Here is a 19,303-nt window from a genome sequence, read left to right as displayed (position 1 = left end):
AAAGGACCTGGAGAGCTGCTGCTGGCTAGGAGCGGAAGAGCCATGTAAACTGACGGTTCAATGGGAGCTGGAGCAGGGCTTGGGTCTGGGCCCAGCTGCTGATATAGGAGCCCTGCAGCAGTGGAGAGCGGGGGCTGGACTTGCGACAAATCACCATTGTGTTAATCCTGCTGCAATTCCTGCCAGCTGGGCCGGGAAACAGCATTTTACTGGCCCTCCCGGTCCTTTCTGCATGCCTGTCACTCAGAAACTCACCTCCCATCCTCTCAGTAGCCAGCAGTGATCACTGGTGGATCCCCTACCAACCCAGACAACCAACTGGATGGCTGCCCCTCCCTCCGCTCCATACAGCAGAGTGTGATGCTGGGGTCCACCATCTGGGCCTGATGTGCCATGCTACATTAGCTTGGTACGTTGCGCTGGGCCACCACCCTGGTTCTGTGCCCCCCCCGCAGCTCAGAATGACAGCACCATGACGGTGACACTGCTGGCTGGTCCTGTTGGCTTGGCTAAGGCAGTCTGCTCGCTGTGGCAAGACCAGCAGCCTGTCAGTCCCACTGGAGAGGCCTTCCTCCCCAGGCAGCCTCCTTCCATGAAGCTTTTTGTCCCATCTGGAGAAGCTGCCCGTGGCCACATTAACCTGTAGCTCCTCTGTGCACTCTGGGTATTACCCTGCGGGCCGGTATTTAACCACCATCCTGCATGGCAGCAGGTGCAATACCATCCCGGCACTGGGTGGTTCTGTAACGGTCTGCCACGCTGTCCTCCTCCCACTCTGCTGCCTGTGTGGGACGGGGCAGCTGCAGCGCCCCCATGACAAGCCCCCCAGCTTGGTGCTGCCCTTCGTTGCTTGCGGCCTCCCCGCCAGCGCTGTGTCTGTGCCAGGCCACGGGGAGCCCAGGATGGAGGCTGGGAGACGCCATTGCAGGCGTGATCCTGCCCACGCCGGACTCAGTGGCAGGTTGGCGATCGACGCCAGCGGGAGCAGGCCCAGGGTGCTTTACAGGCCACTCTGGCAAAGGAGCCGGGAACTCAGCTGACGCACTCGACAGTTTGTGTCCAGCTCTCCTCACTGCTGGCAGCGGTCAGCAACTAATAACACCGAGTCCCCGTGACCGTGGTCTATATTCTTTCCTTCAGATTTCTTTTAAAAGGTTTATTGTCAAAGGCACCTGTGACTCTGCTGTCTCTGAAATCTCCCTAGCCTTGCATTCACACCTGGGCACTGTCTCTCTCTAGTGCTTTCCCCCCAGGGTTCTTCTAATGCCCGTACTTTGGAAGACCTTGCTGCCTTAGTCCTTTGGTACATGTCCACTCATTCCTTTATCTGCCGCTGGTCGCTCTTCCTCCAAACCCTGGGCTAGTTCTGAATACGGACTGGTCTGGTTGCTTCCCCAACACGTTGCATTTTCAGGGTGTCAGATCTCTGAGCAGCCCCTCCTGCAGCCACACTGGCTGATTCGTACTCCTTGCCTCTTTCCTTTTCAGAGGATCTAGCCTTTGGGGATCCCCCACTCTTCTCCCATGCCTGTGGATTTCAACCCTCCCTCCCATTGCTCCTTACTCACTAGATCAGGTGATTCTCCAAAACTGGCTAATGCCCAGATGCTGCTGTGTTCTGCACGTACCTTGTGGGGTCTGATTCCATTACCTCCTGTTCTTGGTCGGAGCCTCCCTCCCAGTAAGCAGATGATCCAGGAAGGTTTCCCTTCTGGCTGGACTACAAAGCTTCCCTTCTCAGAGTGTAGAAGCCACTGGGCTGAGGTATGTCTGGCTGCATTTGTCACACAAGATATACCTGGGGCTTAGCAGGCGACTCTGACCCTGTTCCCTGAGCTGCATTCAGTGGGACAGCTGCTCTCATCCGCTCACCTTCAGTGCCTGGTCCTGCAGCTTGAAATCCTCATCTTCATCAGAGTCGCACTCAGGGAACTGGTAGATCCGGATCCCATAATGTTTGATTTCCTCTCTAATCTGAACAAAGAAACAACCCCTAAGACTGATGGCTCTGGCGCTCAGCCCTCATTTTAAGGGCATCCCAGGAGAGAGAGGAATACGTTATGCTCACCTACATGCCAACTACTGTCTGTTCTTCCATCTCACACTGAACAGTAAAATCCAGACACCAGTGGTTCATTTCCTATGGTTTCCAAACAGGCCAGGTCCCTGACATGGTACACGGGCTGCTTTCTGCCAGTTCTGACCATTGTCTCGTGCCCCAGGAACCCTCTGGCACACACGGTGTGGCAGCTGCTCTCTCTGCAGCCTGGCCTGTACCTCTGTCCCTCTTCTCACCAATCCTCAGACTCCATGAGGCCACAGGGACCAGCTCTTGTCTCTTACATCCTCCATTTCAGAGGGGTTGCACCCTGCTGTCCCTTCCCTTAGTATCCTGTAGGACTCTGCAGCTCCCTCTCCTGACCTGTCCTCTCCCATTCCTGGGATCCTGAGGGGGGCACTCGGGACTCTGGGAGCAGCCCTACAGAAATGCCTGTTTAGAACAGGCCTTGGCTACACTGACCCAATGGGATGGAATACCCCAGGCGCAGCAGCACCCGAGGAGCGATGGCCGAGGCTGGGGCGTAGACGGAGCTCATTGTACCACGGCGGTGCCCAGACACGCGCAGGACACCCTGGCTGAGTCCCGGGAGGCATACAGCTGCTCCCCTAGCTGTCAATGGTTAACGGTGCAGGTGGGAAATTGTGGCTCCCATTTGCCAGAACAGAGGCAGTGCCAGAGTGAAAGACTCTGTGTTAGCCCGGGACGGGGGTGGGAGGAGCATTCCATTACTTGGGCTGGGGGGAGGGAGGAATTCAGAGGTAGCCAGGCCTCCTCTCACCTTGCTTTTCTTGCGCTCCACCTCTGAGGGCGTCAGGGTGTCAGCTTTCGCCAGGATGGGCACAATGTTCACCCGCTGATGGAGAGCTCTCATGAATTCCACATCCAGGGGACGAAGGCTGCCGACAGAGAGCAGAGTTAGCCCTGTGTAAACTGGGGCTGGATGTTCTCCTCGCTACAGGACTCTGGCAGAGCGAGCATCCACCAAGCACTGCCCTGGCAGTGCGAGCTGGGAACTCCAGTGTGAGCTTCCCCGGAGCAGTGCCCTGGCAGTGCCCAGCCAGGACTGCGGCAGTGCAAGCATCCTCCAAGCACTGCCTCCCCCCACTGCCCGCTGAGCCCCCTGCAATGCAAGTGTTCCCAGAGCAGCCCTCAGCCAAGAGTCCTGCAGCAGCCCAGTCAGCGCTTGGCTGGGAGTCCAGAGCTGGGAGCTCCACACTATGGGCCCACCCAGGGCCCGCACTCAGTCACTGAGCTGCAAGCTTTGCTCGCTAGGGCCATGTCTCGGCCTTGTGGGCAAGGTGGTTTTAGCCTTCTCAGGGAAGGCGGGAGGAGCGGCTGCGGCAGGAGTTCCCAGACCCGTGTCCAAAGGGTGAGATGACGTAGAGGCAGCAGTGCACGCGGTTGTCCTGGATGTTCTTCCGGTTCAGGCCACTCTCGTCCCGGAAATATTGCTCGAATTGCTGATCTATGTAATCAGCCACAGGTTTCCAGCTGTGGAGAGAGGGGACAGGCTGGAGAAAGCCAAGTGAAGCCAGTGCCCGTTGCACCGGCCGGCATGTTAAAAGAACTCTGTACTAGGAAATGTAAGACCGTCAGCTTGGAATTACCCTGCTTCCACTGTCCTGCGGGAGCTGCAGGGAGATGCTGCCCCTCTCCAGCCCGGACCCAGTTGCGAGAAGCTACGAGCTTCACTAGTGCTGAAATACAGGGATGACTGCACCAGAACCCAGGCCGGCATCTGATCTATGACAGTGCAAATGGCGGAGGGCAATCGGGGGAAATTCTTATCCTCCTCTTTCAGCCTTGCATCCCAGATTAACCTCACAGGCCTGGGGAACTGTCCTTCATCCAGGCCTCCGTTAAGATAACACAGCATGCGTAAAAGCAGATCATAAAGTGATAGAAATGTAACAGAGCCACCCCTCGCCTGACAGAAGTGATGTGCCAAATCAGGAGATCTGGGACTCTGCTATTAGACCCATGTTGCGATAGCTGCCTCTTTAGCTCAGGCGGTAGAAGCTCCTGCTTTCCCCCCGTGGTGCCAGGTTCAGTGACCCCGATGACCCACACACAGGCACTGCACTGTCTGTGAGCACTAGCCTGCAATCTGCTCCCACAAGCAGGAAGACAAACCACAGATCCCGCTGCCCCCTGTGCTGCTGCTGTCTCCCAAAGCCTTGTGCAGCCCACTGGACAGGGGAGAGTTGGGCCTCCTGTACAGGTCAGCCCACAGGGAGCAGCAGTTAACGTAGAAGAGGTCTGAGCTATGGACCTAAAGATGGCGGGTTCACACCCAGCTGCTAAGCCAGGGGAGCAGTAAATATAGACACGTATAGCTGCTAGGGAGAGGAGCCTGGTGTGACTGTTAGCAGGGGTCTAGACTCTAAGCTGTGCTATGAGAAGTGATGGGGACACTGTACTAACATTCGTTATGCTGGGGCAGTTTACTATTTACTGGGTTAATGGGAACTGGCTGTTTGCGGTAGCCTGAGACTGAGAGCAGTTGTTGGGGTGGGATTTTGCCTGTGTCCAGGGCAGGAAAGCCTGGTCCTGAACTTATCATAGAATCATAGAATATCAGGGTTGGAAGGGACCTCAGGAGGTCATCTAGTCCAACCCCCTGCTCAAAAGCAGGACCCATCCCCAATTAAATCATCCCAGCCAGGGCTTTGTCAAGCCTGACCTTAAAACTTCTAAGGAAGGAGATTCCACCACCTCCCTAGGCAACGCATTCCAGTGTTTCACCACCCTCCTAGTGAAAACGTTTTTCCTAATATCCAACCTAAACCTCCCCCACTGCAACTTGAGACCATTACTCCTTGTCCTGTCCTCTTCCAACACTGAGAATAGTCTAGAACCATCCTCTCTGGAACCACCTCTCAGGTAGTTGAAAGCAGCTATTTGATTTAAGAGAGCAGCCTCGCTCTCCTCCACACCTATTACAGGGGGGGAAGAGGGTGCTGTGTATCTGTCACCAGTTTGAATCCTGCCCAGTGTAGCTCCCACACATGTCTGGGGGCTCTGCCCCATTTCCAGCTCCCACCGCCCCATGCACCCCTGTGCTCTGCATTACACTGTAAGCTCTTCAGGGCAGGGCTGTCTCTGACGTGTGTTCAGACAGAGCAGAGCACCATTGGGGCATGCCCCTCTGGGCAGCAGGAACCACAGCTGCCTCTCTGGGCATGTGGCAGAGTCGGTCCCACTGTGACTGGCACAGGGCGGGTGGGAAGCAGATCAAACAAACAGAGAAAAAGCCACTCATCTTTTCTGGTAAATCTCTCTGTCTCTGGGCCGGTCTCAACATCTGTTTGGGTCTGGGTCAGGACTGTTGGACTTTTAAGGTTGGCCATATGGGTTGTCTGATCTGTAGCTGTGTCTGGGGAAAGGCAGTGTTTCCCAGTGGGTAGAGCACTGAACTGGGACTCAGGAGACCTGGGTTCTAGTCCCAGCTCTGCCACCGGCTGGGTGACCTTGGGCAAGTCACTGTCCCATGCCTCAGTTTCCCCATCGGTAAAATGAGGATAAGGACCCTACCCTCTGGAGATCTGTTTAAGAGCTAGGTGGCATTATTTCCTTTACTTCTGTTGGTTTAAACTACAGTGTTTCTCTGTACCACGAACTAGACTTACTGGCAGAAATGAATCTAGAACAATGGGGCTTGTTAAAGGGCAAAGCTCACACCACAGGTGGGGTCAGGACCTGCATGCACACATCCTTTTGGCGGATGTAAGAGCTGGAGTGCGCCAGGCTGGCTTTCCAAAGTAATTTTCCTGGCTGAGTCCCTCACATTGTACAGATAAATCACAGGAGCAACAAACAGCCAGACCAGACCGGACATTTACCTCGCAAGGCAGCCTGGGAAGCCAGGAATTCTGTTCCAGCCATGAACATTGCCACCTTGTTCAGCTCCCTCTCTGGGGTCACCAATAACTGTACAGACAAGCACTGACCCCAGGACTGCACTCTGGGATTGGCCCCTTTGTACACGATGGCTCAGTTACTACCGCTTTTATGTTCCTCTCTCCAGACCGGTGTCTTCCCCATGCAACCACTCAGCACCAGGCTTCCAGGCCATTAGCAGAAAGCCTGATTTGTACCCCGAGCCTCCTCCAGTCTCTGCTGCCCCCCTCCCGCCCCCACCGGATGTGAGCAGTTCAGTGAGGCAGGGCTCACCTGCTCAAACCAGCTGGTTTGTGTGCAGTGGCCTGTGCTCATCTAGTACTTGGTATCATTTATGTTCTCTCCAGGGGCCAGACTGCCCAGTGTGTGTGGCTGCCCGGGCTCCTGCTCATCCTGCCAGGCGAACTGCGGAGCCATGGCCCCTTCCTCTCCCGTGGGACATACCATTCCGTGTTGTTCACAGCGTCGCCGAATCCTGGGGTGTCCACAATGGTCAGGCGCAGTTTGACCCCCTTCTCCTCAATGTCCACCACGTGTTTGGTGATCTCCACTGTCTGAGTAATGCGCTCTGGAACAGCAACAGAAGCAGTCAGTGGGTTGATCTGGCAGGGGCCAGGGGGAGCCGAGCTTGGCTGCACCAGGACGGTGGAGGCCCAGATCTGTTACCTGTGCGCAGCTGCAGGGCCAGCCTGTGCCAGGTACCTGGGGGTGATGCAGAGCTGTGCTGTGCCAGCGAGCTCTAGCAGGGATGGTCTCAGATCCTCAGCACAAAGAGGCAGGACCATGGCCTGGGCTCTTCTTAGCTCCTCCCCTTGCTCTCTGGGGAGATCTGTGCCTCACGGATGCTCAGAGGGGACAGCCCTTGTGCTCTCCTGACTGCAGGCCCCTCGACTGGGACTGGCCCTTGTTCAGGGGTGCAAGGGCTGGGGTGAGAGAGCTCCAGGCTCCCTCTTCCTCCCTGCATGCCTGTGCCTGTGGAACCTGGAGCACTGCTCCACTGCTCTGGTGGTAACGCACGGCGGGCGGGGAGCATGTTGGGAGGTAGAAAGAGACGAGTGGAGAAGAGGCAGCTGCAGGGCTCCCCTGAAAGAGCGGAAAAGGGGAAGCAGCCCCAGTTGGGGAGCGTCTAGGCAGGGCGGCATGAAGGGAGTGATGGGAGAATCAGTCCCATGGTGATTTCCAGAGGAGTCCGGGCTCTTTACACTCACCAGGGCAGGGCAAGCAGGCTGAGCAGAAGCCGCTCCCTGGCCATGCCCAAGGCCCCTTGCTGCAGTTTGTGGCTACGTTATCAATGCCACGCTGCTCCAGTGCCTTGGAGGGGGAACTTGGTGCAGGGAGGGTTGCAGCCCTGGGGCCCAAGCGAAGGCCACACCAGCACTGCTTAGAGACGGCAGCTCCCGCGGCTGCGGTGTGGGGACAGTGAAGATGTGGGCACTGCCTGTCATGGTCCTGCACCGCAGCGAAGGAGCTGGCCTGCTGTAGACTGACCATACATAAACAAATCTGGGTCGTCCCCGGAGAGCCCCAAACACATTGCTCAGGGCCCTGGCTGTGACAGGCGCTTGGCTCCCGTGCAGCTCCCCAGACCCTGAGAAGAGAAGCTCGGTCAGGACCCATCCCAGCCCTGGAGGAGCTGATTCTGGGGGCTGACATGCCAGGAAATGTGCGAGTCCCCCCTCCCCCTGCTCAGCTAATGCAGCGGAGCCCTTTGGATTGTGTAAATGGGCCTGGAGTCATTTCAGCATCTGTGACTGTCTGCCATTTAACCCTCCCTTTTCAGAGGCTATTCCTGAGGCGCGGCGTTCTACGGCTCCAAGCCAACGTGCAGCACTGGGCCCAACGGCACCTTGGCACAAGGCAGGCGGGAGTCATTTGGCAGAGGCCTTCACTCTGCCTTTGTCATTGGTTGGGCTGCACACTTTCAGGGCCGATTCAGACAGCCTTAAGCGGGGTGTCCCCAGGCAGGGGTTCAGCCTTCTCCATACCGGACGAGCTCCAACAGGCCAGAGGGGAGCAATGGACCCCAGAGCCAAGCTGTGCGTGGGCAGGGAGGAACGGGGACAGTGCACTGCCACAGAGGCAGCAGACCCCCAATTCTTGTGGGATGGGGGAGAGCTATACAGAGTCCCCTCTGTGCATGGCTGAGGGGTACAATGCTGCCTCCACGCCCCCAGTACCTGGGCACTGACCACAGCCAGGTGTAACACACACACAGGACTCTGCCCTGGCCGCTAGGGGCATCTCTCCTGTCCTTTTGGGGGGTTGATTTCCTGTGGGAGGGGAGTGTGACATTGCACTCCATAAGCTTTATGAAGGTATGCTTATTAATGTGAATATGATGTAACTGGAATATGCTTTATGCAAAAGGTCTCTTGTAAGGTATCATTACAAAGCTTATAATCTACTGAGTGTGGTCATCCTATTTGTATGCATGTACCATTCTTGTATCGGAAGCTAGAAATATGAAGTATAACGCTGAGGTCCTATTGTAATTATGCAAGGTATGGGCCATTAATGGTGGTTTAGAATCCTGATGGCTCCCATTGACTAGGACAATTGGTTGTAGATGGTTTATTTACCTGCAAGCCTTCCTGTGTATGTGTGGGCCAGCCCTTGGATAATGAAAAATGAAGTCTCACAGGACATGTGACCATGTCACATGACACTGGAATCCATCTTAAATCTGGTACTTTTCCATTTAGAAGGAGGGGTGGAGACCCAGAAAGACAAAAGATTCCCGCTTGTGCCAAAGCTATAAAAGGGGGTGGAGCAGGACAAAGCAGTCCCAGTCATGAGAAAACCCCTAGTTTCTACCTAAGATGTCTGCTGGAACTAACAAGGACTGTACCAGGGGAAAGGATTGGGCCCAGACTAGGAAGGCATCCAGTCTGTGAAAGAAGCTTATTGGAACATCTCTGAAGGTGAGATATTACCTGTAATCAGTTTCTTAATGTACTAGGCTTAGACTTGCGTGTTTTTGCTTTATTTTGCTTGGTGACTTATTTTGTTCTGCCTGTTATTACTTGAAACCACTTAAATTCTACTTTTTATACTTAATAAAATCACTTTTGTTTATTAATTAACCCAGAGTAAGTGATTAGTATCTGGGGGAACAAACAGCTGTGCATATCCCTCTATCAGAGAAGAGTGAGGGGGGATTTGATAGCAGCCTTCAACTACCTGAAAGCGGGTTCCAAAGAGGGACGGAGCCAGGCTGTTCTCAGTGGTAGCTGATGACAGAACAAGGAGTAATGGTCTCAAGTTGCAGTGGGGGAGGTCTAGGTTGGATATTAGGAAACACTATTTCACTTGGAGGGTGGTGAAGCACTGGAATGGGCTACCTAGGTGGTGGTGGAATCTCCATCCTTAGGGGTTTTTAAGGCCCGGCTTGACAAAGCCCTGGCTGGGAAATTTAGTTGGTGTTGGTCCTGCTTTGGGCAGGGGGTTGGACTAGTTGACCTCCTGAGGTCTCTTCCAACCCAAATCTTCAATGATTCTATGAATTCCAAACTCACCGGGAATGTTCTCAGCAGGGGTGGCCAGAATGCTATTGATTTGGGGACAACTCAGAAGAGGGAAAGTGGAGGCACATGGAGCATAGGCAGCTGTTGATTGCACTCTGCTCGCTGGCCTAAGAGAGCTGAATGTGTGGACATCCTGAAGGAGAGGGGAGAACTAATGGTTCTCTCAGCTGGGAGCCCAGGACAGAGTCTCAGCCAACAGGGGCAGCCAGAGGAGAGGGGAGAGAGGCCTTCATTCCTTCAAGCCTGCCCCAGGTGGGCAAGAGTCCACCTTCCCTTCCAGTCTGGGGGGAAGAAAGGTACTTGGGGGTGGGGGGAGGAGAGGCACTGGCATGGGCAGAGAATGGGGGAGCCTCTGCAAGGGAGGGGGATGGGAGGATGGCATGAAGTGAGCTCAGGGGAGAGGGGAATGCAGGGAGCCCTTGGTGCGTATAGTGAGCTCAGCTACGCGTGTGCACTCCCCTCAGACAGTCCCTGGGCTACTGTCACAAAGGGGCCCAGGCACCTCACCACCTCGTTAGGTGTCACTGGCATCTGCAAACCCTCGCTTGGCTGCCACCGAACCCTGCAGGTGCCTAAACTCGACGGTTTCCGCGTGGAAGTTCCACACACACGGATGCTTCTGCCTCAGGGCATCGCACTACAGGCCCCCGGCAGGCCTGCAGCACCTGAGCCCCGGTGCGAGCCACGAATGGGGCATTCCTCCACTGCACTCTGCTGCGGGCCCCGATCCCACAAGCACGCTCCCAGCCCGCCCCGCTCCACCCAAAGCAGCCAGGAGAAGCAGAGGAGCAGGGGTTCCCTGCTACCCGCCAGCCCAGCAGGCAGGGCACTCACCCGGGAGAAGAGACGTGTGGTTCTGGTCCCCCTGCTCCAATTGCTCTAATTCTGTACCCACCATGGAACTGCTTCACCAGGAGAGACTGAGGAGCCCAGGGAAGAACAGCACCTGGCGAGTGCACTCGCCTGGGAGGGGGCAGATTGTTGAATCATATTAAAGAAGTTCTATATTAAAATCACAAATGAGTTTGATTCCCCAGAGTTTCAATTCCAGGGTATTACTAATTAAGAGGTCTCTTGGTTTTTGGTGCTGTTTCTCTCCCTCTATGTGTGAAACTTGCAAGCTGCTAATTGCGTTAGTACTTTCTAAGACAGAGTCTGTTCTCAAAGCAATTCACACAGAGAGAGACTCAAAGCAATACTCTGTAACAACAGAAACAGCACCCAGAGACTCCCCGCCCTTTTGTTGTATTAACAATTGTGATTAAAATAGAGATAGAGGATGTATGTGGATGGATGCTTGGTGTGGATAATAACTGAATGATCAGTGAGGTGCCAGCCTAAGAATCCAGTGTCCATCGGCTGAAGAAGACATCAAGTGGAAATAACCAGAGGACCCCCGGAGGGCAGACTGGAATCCACCCAGCAGCCTCAAGAATGGGAGAACCAAAGAACAAGATACATCTGGCAGCACGGAGCCATCAGGAATGTGACATCTGCTGATTGATTCAGCAACAGCATGATGAAGCAATTCCCATAGACTGGCATAGGAAGAAATTCCTATAAAAATGGACTCTGGAAAGTGAGAACTTTGGGGTCTGATTCTGCAAACCAACTTCCAGGAGCATTAGATGAGCATCTGACAAGGCCCTGCTCCCTCCTCATGTCCAGGTCACCTGGCCAGTGGCTTGGCATGAGCAACTCTAAGGCTGGTAACTATGATAACAACCTTGCAGAACCTGTGTGTGTGTGTGTGTGTGTGTATGAATGAATGAATGAATAAATATGAGATTGAATGGAATGTTATAGCTATAACTAACTGCTTACTATGATTCTTTCTGTATCCACAATAAATGTGGTATTTTGCCTTTCCCCCTTTAATAAGATCCTGCTGGTTTTTATTCTATTGGTATAACAAGATCCCTGTTCACAGCTCTTCTGCTCAGGCCAGGAGAGTGCTCCAGCCACTGGGCGAGAGGCTAGGGGCTCATGGCAAGCAGAGACAGGCGCTGCTCTGCAGCTTGGATTGAGGTGCTGAACTCCCTTAGGGGCGGGGCTTAGGACACCTCCCTCTCATCAACATCTCCCATTGGCTAGCTTAGCGTGCTGGCTTTTGTGGATCCCGTTCTCAGCCGCCAATCTCTCCCGCCACACAGGAATCCCAGTGATCTAGACACCAAAGTTAGGTGTTGCAGTACTGAGCAGTGCAGCGCTGGAGACCCTTGGTGTATCTAGCCCTGTGAGACACAGCAGGGCACGGGCCTTTGCTGTTGCGCTCCTCGCAAGCTCTTGAAACGTTTCTTTTCTTGCCAGCATCCCTCCCTCTGCCCTGGGCTGGGCTCTGGGCAGTTGTGGGCCAATGCGGGGCACTGGAAGTGAACCCTGTGTGAAGATGGTCACTGACTGTGGAGCTCAGCAGTGCTCAGCTTGCTGATGGCCGTACAGCCCATGGCATCCGATGAGCTCACCAAGGGTCACGTATGTTGAAAAGGACATGGGGTGGGGTTATATCATGGCATGGGGTCTGGAGGAGGAAGGGCAAGGGCCCATTACAGCCCTGAGAGCTGCTGGCGAGAAGTATCAAGGCCAGAGCTACGAAAAGAACCCAGCTGGCTTGACTCCTCGTCCTGTGTTTTCCATTAGTCTCCCTCCACCAGAAATTAACTCACTTGTTTAAAAACCTGAGGGTTCCATATAAGCTTTGGCCTTTTGTAATGACATGGTCCCAGCCAGCCAGCTGGAACGAAGGGGAAATGGGGGCCGCCTCCGGGGCACATTCATCAGGCTGCAAACAGCAGCATAAATCACACGCCAGTTCTAAGATGATCATAAAACAGGGGTCAGTGTCACAGTAGCACCTCTCTCCCTATTGTGGGATTCTGGCTTGTGCAAAACCAGTGGGATTTACATGCAAACTTCACTGGCAGTTACAGCTACTTATAACGGGCCTGAATTTACACAGCAACTAAACAATAATGATCTCTAATGCTTCTCCTCAGATCCCAATGTCCTTTACAAAGGAGAGCTGTATCATTATCCCCATTTTACAGCTGGGGAAACTGAGGCACAGAGCTGTCCAAGGTCACCCATCCCCCCAGTGGCAGAACCAGGAAAAGACACAGGTCTCGCGAGTCCCACCCCAGTGCTCTACTGCTCTGAAGAGAGATGCCACGCCAGTGCAAGTTCGCCTGTTTTGCCACTGACCCGTATACACCTAATGGTCTGATTTGTCCTGGCCCTGCTCCTTCTGTTTCACTGTCACGGAGTGTGGGGGAGTCCAGGCCCTGCACCCCTCATCCTGGGATTCACTGAGACTCTCAGCCAGCCAGTAAAACAGAAGGTTTATTGGACAACAGGAACACAGTCCAAACCAGAGCTTGTGGGTAGAACCAGGACCCCTCAGTCAAGTCCTTCTGGGGGAGCAGGGAGCTTAGACCCCAGCCCTGGGGTTCCCTGCATTCCTCCACCCAGCACCAAACTGAAACCAACCCCCCACAGCAGGCTCCCTCCTGCAGCCTCTGTCCAGTTTCCCGGGCAGCGGTGTTACCTCCCTCTCCCCCTCCCCCTCCTGGCTCAGGTGACAGGCTCTCAGGTCTCCCATCCCCAGTGAAACCCCCCTGCCACATTCCCAGGTCAACACTCCCCCCTCCCTGCTGCATCACAGTCACTTTACACCTGGGCAGAGGGCGTGAAATGCTCCGAAATCAGGATTCCCCACGAACTGCACAATGCTATGGAGACAAGCTGTACTGTGATTTTTGGCACTGCTGAATTTAGCCCATTACTGAGAGTCTCTGTGCACTTACACTGGCTTTAACTCCACTAACATGCATGCGGTTACTCCAGAATCTCCCTGGTGAAGGGAGAGGAGAACCAGCCCCTAGGGTCATGTTATCTAAGGCCTATCTGAGGAAGAGCAAATGGGTTTGGATAAAGTTAGAACTGATCCAAACATTCGCACCTGACTCAAACTGAGCCCCAAACCAGAGCCGGGTCCAAGACACAGTCTGGATGTGCTCTGGTTTCACAGATCGAAAGGCCAGAAGGGATTGTTAAGATCAGCTCCTGCTTATCACAGGCCCTAGAACTCCCTCCAGAGACTGGAGGCCCTTTTCCTCCCTAGCGTTGGGGGGTGGAGGGTGCCGATGCAGGGGTTGGGTCAGGCCCAGCTCTGCCTCAGACCCAACTCGAGGCCTGAAAACATTGAGGAAGCTTCTGCTGGGGGAGGTTGCTCATTCTCCCCCAGAAGCAGAAGCCCCCACTTTAGGGAAGGCTCTTTCTCAGTCAGTGGGTTCCTGGCAGGGGCACTCTCCATCTCCAGCCCAGAGACATATGGGGGCTCGTGCCAGAAACTAACCATCTGTGATGCTCTGTCCGCCGTGGCTGAGGTGCTGACAAGTGATGGCAGGGCAGCACGAGGGGCTCGGCAGTTAGTCTCTCCAACCCAGAGCTGCAGGGGTAGTTAGGACTTTAATTGGACTAAATCAGTGGAAGTTAGGAGCCCAGTTCCATTATCTTGGAGGATCCGGGCCTCAGTGAGTTCCCCAGCAAACAGGTTCCATTATAAATCCAAGGATAGTTTCTCTAACTGCCTCCAAACCCCAGCTGTACCATGCACACATCCTACCGTATAACTGGGTGTGAGCCCCATCCGAACCCAGCTGCAGAGATCAGAGCTGGCTGAATTTAGCCCCTGCTCTAGTCCACTAATCCTGATCTTCCTGATTTTCCATGGATGCAGTCGTTACACCCAAACATGTGAGCAAGCAATGCTCAGCCTGTGTGTTGTTCAGGCTGTTGTGAATATTTGTAACTCTTGGGATACGATTGGTCATCTGAACTACCTAATTCTGTTTCTGCTCCCTGATTGGACAGCTGAATAATGAACAGTCCAAAATGGTCCATTAGACCATCTAGTCATGTTTCAGACTAAGGCATTTACAGGAATGGATGTGCAAGAGAATACTAATTCAAGCTACGACCTGTGAAGCTTCCAGCACCCACTGACATATCCATTAAACCTGGGGGAAAGTTTGTCTAAATGTTGAAATTCACAAAATTACAAAATAAAAACAGGAAAGTTTGGAATCCCTGCCGCCCTCCCCTCCCCAACCCAAATGTTTGAACAAGGAGTGAAAATGTTTCAGACTTTGAGGGGATTCCACCCGGCTGCTGCAGATAATCAGCGAGCCCAACAAGGGGCTCTGAGTCCTCCTCTGGCTGTGCCTCCATGAGAAGGCTTTTCACAAACGGTGCGATTTACATTGCTGTAGTTAAACTGGTACAAAGCTCTGTGTGGATGCTCTTATTACCTTTAAAGAGCAGCTATAGCTGTTTGGTTTAAGCCTGTTCCTCAGCGACACAAGCAAGAGGGGGTTCTCGTGTTCTCCTGTGCATGAGGCAAGTACTCAGGCGGGAGGGACCTGGGCAGGCTGAAGACTTTCTAAACCCCACCCTTTGTAACCCACCCTTCGGGGACCCCGTGGGCCCACCTTTCCTGCCTCCCAGTGCAAGCAGCTCATCTCTCTGGCAGCAGAGGGATGAGGGCAGCTCTGCGTGGCACCCATTGGTGCTGCTCCGGCTGGGACACAGGGACTGCCAGACCAGGCCATCTAGCCAGATGCTAAGGAAGGAGCCCTGCAGTGGACACTTATGATCAGTGATGGTCATTCAAGTGACGCACTTCACAGGCCTAGTCCTGCTCACTTGTGGCCGCAGGAAGCCGAGCGGCTGGGAAAGGAGGGGTCACCCTTCGGTGGATATGCGGGACTGTTACCGGGGCGCCGTGGGAGCCCACAATAGCTACAGCTGTTCTTTATAAAAACCCACAGAGACAAAAGCAGCATGTCATCTGCAGTGGGAACTTGAGACTCCTCTCTGCTCACAGCAAGCGGGCATCAGCACACCAGCTGACTGCAGCAGAGGTGAAAGGAGCCAACCCTTTGAGAAGCCAGACAAGATCCTCACTGCGCTAATCAGAGCGGTAAGCAGGCCTCCCGCGGGATGTTAGAGCAGGAGATGCGCCACTTGCCCAAGGACTAGCTCGGTCTAGAGCCACCCCAGGAGAGCCTGAGACAAGCACAGGGTTCTAGACGATCCCAATCAAGAATCAGCCACCCACCGCACCCCTCCCTGAGCTCATCAGCAGGGAGCCTGGAACAGGTCCGCTTGGGCCAGTGGAACCCGGCAGGGAGCACGAATGGGGATTAGGACACCTGTGGGCCAAACCCTTTGCCCTTGTGCAGGGCTGGGTCTCCTTGTGCCAGCGTGAGAGGGCCAAAGCAAAGCTCCCACTAGCATCAGTGGCAGCTGACCCAGGCCCACAGGTATGAACTCTACAGGATCTCTCCAAATAACCACCACCCAGACGGTCTCAGTCAGGGCTCCCCTTGGGAGTGGGGAAGCTTCTCCCAGAAGGCCCCCAGTTAGGGCTCCTCCTGGTGGGGGGAAGAAGGGGTTCTCCCAGAGGGCCCCCAGTCAGTCTCACCCCTCACAGAAAGGTCTCTACAACAGCATCCCGCTCGTTTACTAACAGGCCTCACTGTGTTCTCTGAAGCTCCGCCTAAGGAGCAGACGCTTTCGACCAGCTCCGGGGAGCTCCAGGGTGCTGCACTGATTTTCACCAGCCGGGGAGCTTGCCCAGTCGCCTGTTTCACTTCACTTCTATGGCCCCGGCATAAGAACCTCCTCAAAAGAGAGCAGGAAATCCCACCGAAGATCCCTCCCTCTCACCTGAACAGCCCGTCTCCGCTGTGTCACCCAGGCAGGAGCATGGGGCAGCCAGCCTTTCCCTAAAGCTGCCTCCTACCAGGCACTGAGCTCTAGCAAGCCCCACATTAGTGCTCCCTGCTGAATGGGCCAGGTTGCTCCCTCCCTGCTGATCCCCTGGCTGCTCCCAGCTGGCTGGGACAGGGAAGGCTTTGGTCTCTCCTCTTACCTTCTGCACTGAGGAGTTTGCGATCCCTGTACATGTCAGTGAGGAAGAGGCTGTTCACCAGGGTGGATTTCCCCAGGCCAGACTCTCCTAGGGGAAAGCAGAAAGACAACAGTTCATAGAGATCAGAGGCAAGGCAAGAGGCTTGGGTTCCTTTGGCCCCATCAGGTTCCCAGGGCACATGCCAAAGAGACAGGATCAGGAGCTGCTGCTCCAAAAATGAAGGCACCACAACCCAGGAAGTGTGACCCCCAACCCAGAGACCCCGTGTGTCCGGGATCCTCTGGGATTTCTGCCTCCTCCCCAAAAGCAGCAGCAGGGCCATGGCTTACAGGGGAGAGGAATGGAAGACACGCATCTCTTCCACTGTGCTCTGCGGCTGAGTTCCCAGGACATGCTGGGCTCCTGAACACGGGAGTGTGAATCCACCTGCCCAGCTCCCACAGTCTACGCTGCTGGGGTCTCTTCTTCCTTCCTTCTCTGCCCACTTTCACCCAGAGTGCAGGTCAGTTCTGCTCCCGCTATAGGAGGCAGCATTCTCAGCCTCTGCTTCCCCCACAGCCTGTCCCAGTGCGCCTGTTCCCAGGGGCCTCTTTAAAGGGCTGCTGGGTGAGGCCTCAGGGGTGCCCCTACCTGCTACCATCAGCGTGAAGTCAAACCCCTTCTTCACCGATTTCCGATGGACCTGATTGGGGAGCGTCGCAAACCCCACGTACTCCTTATCGTCCTGCAGGGGGGAGGATGGGGGGCATGTGAATCTGGAGTGCCACCCCTATCTCACTCCCACCTCGTCCCTGGGGCATACCCACCGTTGGGATGGAGAGCAGTCAGCTGGCCCCGTTCTATGCCCTGGCCCTTGTCGCCAAAGCCCTAAGCAGGCTAGGGCTCCCTCAGACCTCTGCACTTGGCAGGGATGCTCCGGCTGAAGGAGTCCAGAGCTCACAACGGGCAGAGGAAGAGCCTCCTCTGATGACGACAGAGCCCATCTGCTGAGAGCGAGGCAGTCTGAATTCCCCAGCTTTGGGGCTTGCCCTCAGATGTGCCTGCTCAGGCTGGCTTTTCCCTGGCCAGCTGTGTACGGGATGCCTGCACCGCTCTCACAGGCCTGAGCAGGCAGACAGTGTCAGAGACCAGGGCAGGCAAGGCCGCCCTCTACAGGGGTGAGGGCCAGCACCTGCATGTCACAGGGTACCCAGCCGCTGCGGCAGTGCACAGCATCGTCCCTACCGCCTAGGAAGAGAAGCCAGGAGGCAGGGACGGGCCTTTGCACAGGGACTTGGACACTTTGGAGTCAATCCCGGCACAAGTCGAGTACCCTCAGCTCCAGGGAAGCCAATGCGAGGAGATCTAGGAGTGCTCGGCCCCTCGCAGGCCCCAGTCTGTCAGGCACAATGGATTTAGGAGCCTATGCAAGCTCTAGCCCTGGTGTGTAGGTGTCCTTGATCCCTGGCGTCTCACATAGCGAACAGGCAGATCCTTCAGCAGACCAGAGCTGTACAAGCCACCTAGCTCCCTGCTCCCCAGTAACCCAGAGGCTGGAGCTCCTTGTCAACTGAGAGGCTTGCCCCGGAATGCACCGTACCTCAGAAGAGTCGTATGGATCAAGCTTGCCCCATGGACTTCTAGGCCGCGAGGGGCTCAGGGGTGCCGGAGCTGCGATGTGCTGCTGAAAGTCCGGGGGCCGAGGCCGGGAGAAGGGCCTCAGTTCCTTCTCGTCTAGCAGCTCATCGGCAATGGGCCAGGCTACACTGGAGAACATGCCGGGATCTACGGGCCCCTGTCCATGGGCTCTCTTGCCCTCCTCCGGTTCAACTTTCCTAAAGCTCTCGCCTGAAGGGAACTCCTTCAGGAACTGGGCCAACTCTGCCTCCTCCGAGTCTTCTTTCAGGAAGCGCTTTATCTGCAGAGAAGGGAGAGCCGGGGGAGGGAGAGTGGCAGGGGGAGATCAGGGGCAGCCAGGGGGAGCGGGGAAGAGAGAGGAGCACGCTGGTTTATGGAAAGTTAGACATGATGGAGCGATGGCAGGTGAAACAAGCCTATGCGCGCCGCCCCGCTAGTCCCGGCGCAGGGTTTGTTACCCGCATTTGCAGGTTACTTTCAGCTCGGGTGGAATTTTACAGGCTGGAAAGCTCAGCAGCTGTTGTAGATATCTAGTGCGACCTGGCCCACCCCCCCGCTATGAGTCGTTAGTGCAGGCGTGCAAGGAATCTGCTGTTAATAATCACATGCACCAAAGAGGGGCTGGGAGAGCATGAGGAAGAGTCAGGAAAGTGGTAGGATCTTCCTCGCACCCAGCGAGTTCAGGGCTCCCAGAGGTCAGGGCTGGGGATCCATTGGGGAGCAGTATGGAGATGGCCTAGGCTGGAGGGACATTCCCATGCACCTCGAGATACAGTTCAGACTCTTACTGCTTGCTCCCCATGCATCTCAACCGGCTCCTCAGCACGCTCTGGGAGGCAGGGGCTGGCCCCTTCTCTAGGGACAGAAGGGACGGCCTGCTCCACTGCACAGGGCTGGGTCTCTTCAGGGTCTCCAGGAGCAGCTGGGCCCCCATCACACTCTGCTGCCTGATTGCAGCATGTGAGGGGTGAGAGAGTGTGGGGTGGGATGGAGAAAAGGAATCAAAGAAAGAAAAGATCAAAGGCAGGGACAGAAGCAGCTGGCTGGGGAAACCCCACTAGGGCTCAAGCCAGAACTGCACAGCTCCCTGCGGAGAGCACAGCTGGGTGTGTCTGCGAGCCCCGCATGAGCTCTGTCCTGGCACTGCCAGAGGAGATCAGTGGAGAGGCTGCACTACCGACGGAGACAGTCAGGGGTCACAAGTATCTCTGGGTGCTGGGGACAGCTCAGCACTTGCTGCATCTTCAACACAGCACAATCTGTGCA

General features: G+C 55.3%; 1 protein-coding gene across 4 annotated transcripts in view; it reads right to left on the bottom strand.

Moving 5' to 3' along the window:
* The window catches only part of SEPTIN4 (septin 4), a 70,856-nt gene that overhangs the window by 24,762 nt on the left and 26,791 nt on the right, over window positions 1-19,303 (bottom strand). For all 4 annotated transcript variants that reach the window (XM_084650873.1, XM_084650875.1, XM_084650872.1 and 1 more), the window contains exons 2-8: window positions 18,000-18,317; window positions 17,051-17,144; window positions 16,421-16,507; window positions 6,407-6,530; window positions 3,419-3,553; window positions 2,841-2,958; window positions 1,873-1,974 (exon numbers count right to left, since the gene is read on the bottom strand). In XM_084650873.1, the coding sequence (XP_084506999.1) occupies window positions 1,873-1,974; window positions 2,841-2,958; window positions 3,419-3,553; window positions 6,407-6,530; window positions 16,421-16,507; window positions 17,051-17,144; window positions 18,000-18,317 (978 nt within the window). The remainder of the gene's footprint in view (window positions 1-1,872; window positions 1,975-2,840; window positions 2,959-3,418; window positions 3,554-6,406; window positions 6,531-16,420; window positions 16,508-17,050; window positions 17,145-17,999; window positions 18,318-19,303) is intronic.

This window comes from Lepidochelys olivacea (assembly GCF_965140295.1).
Source record: "Lepidochelys olivacea isolate rLepOli2 genome assembly, chromosome: 17".
In the NCBI taxonomy this organism is placed as follows: domain Eukaryota; kingdom Metazoa; phylum Chordata; order Testudines; family Cheloniidae; genus Lepidochelys; species Lepidochelys olivacea.
The sequence above is the reverse complement of the archived record's forward strand: the minus strand, read 5'-3'. Positions and strand labels throughout refer to the sequence as shown.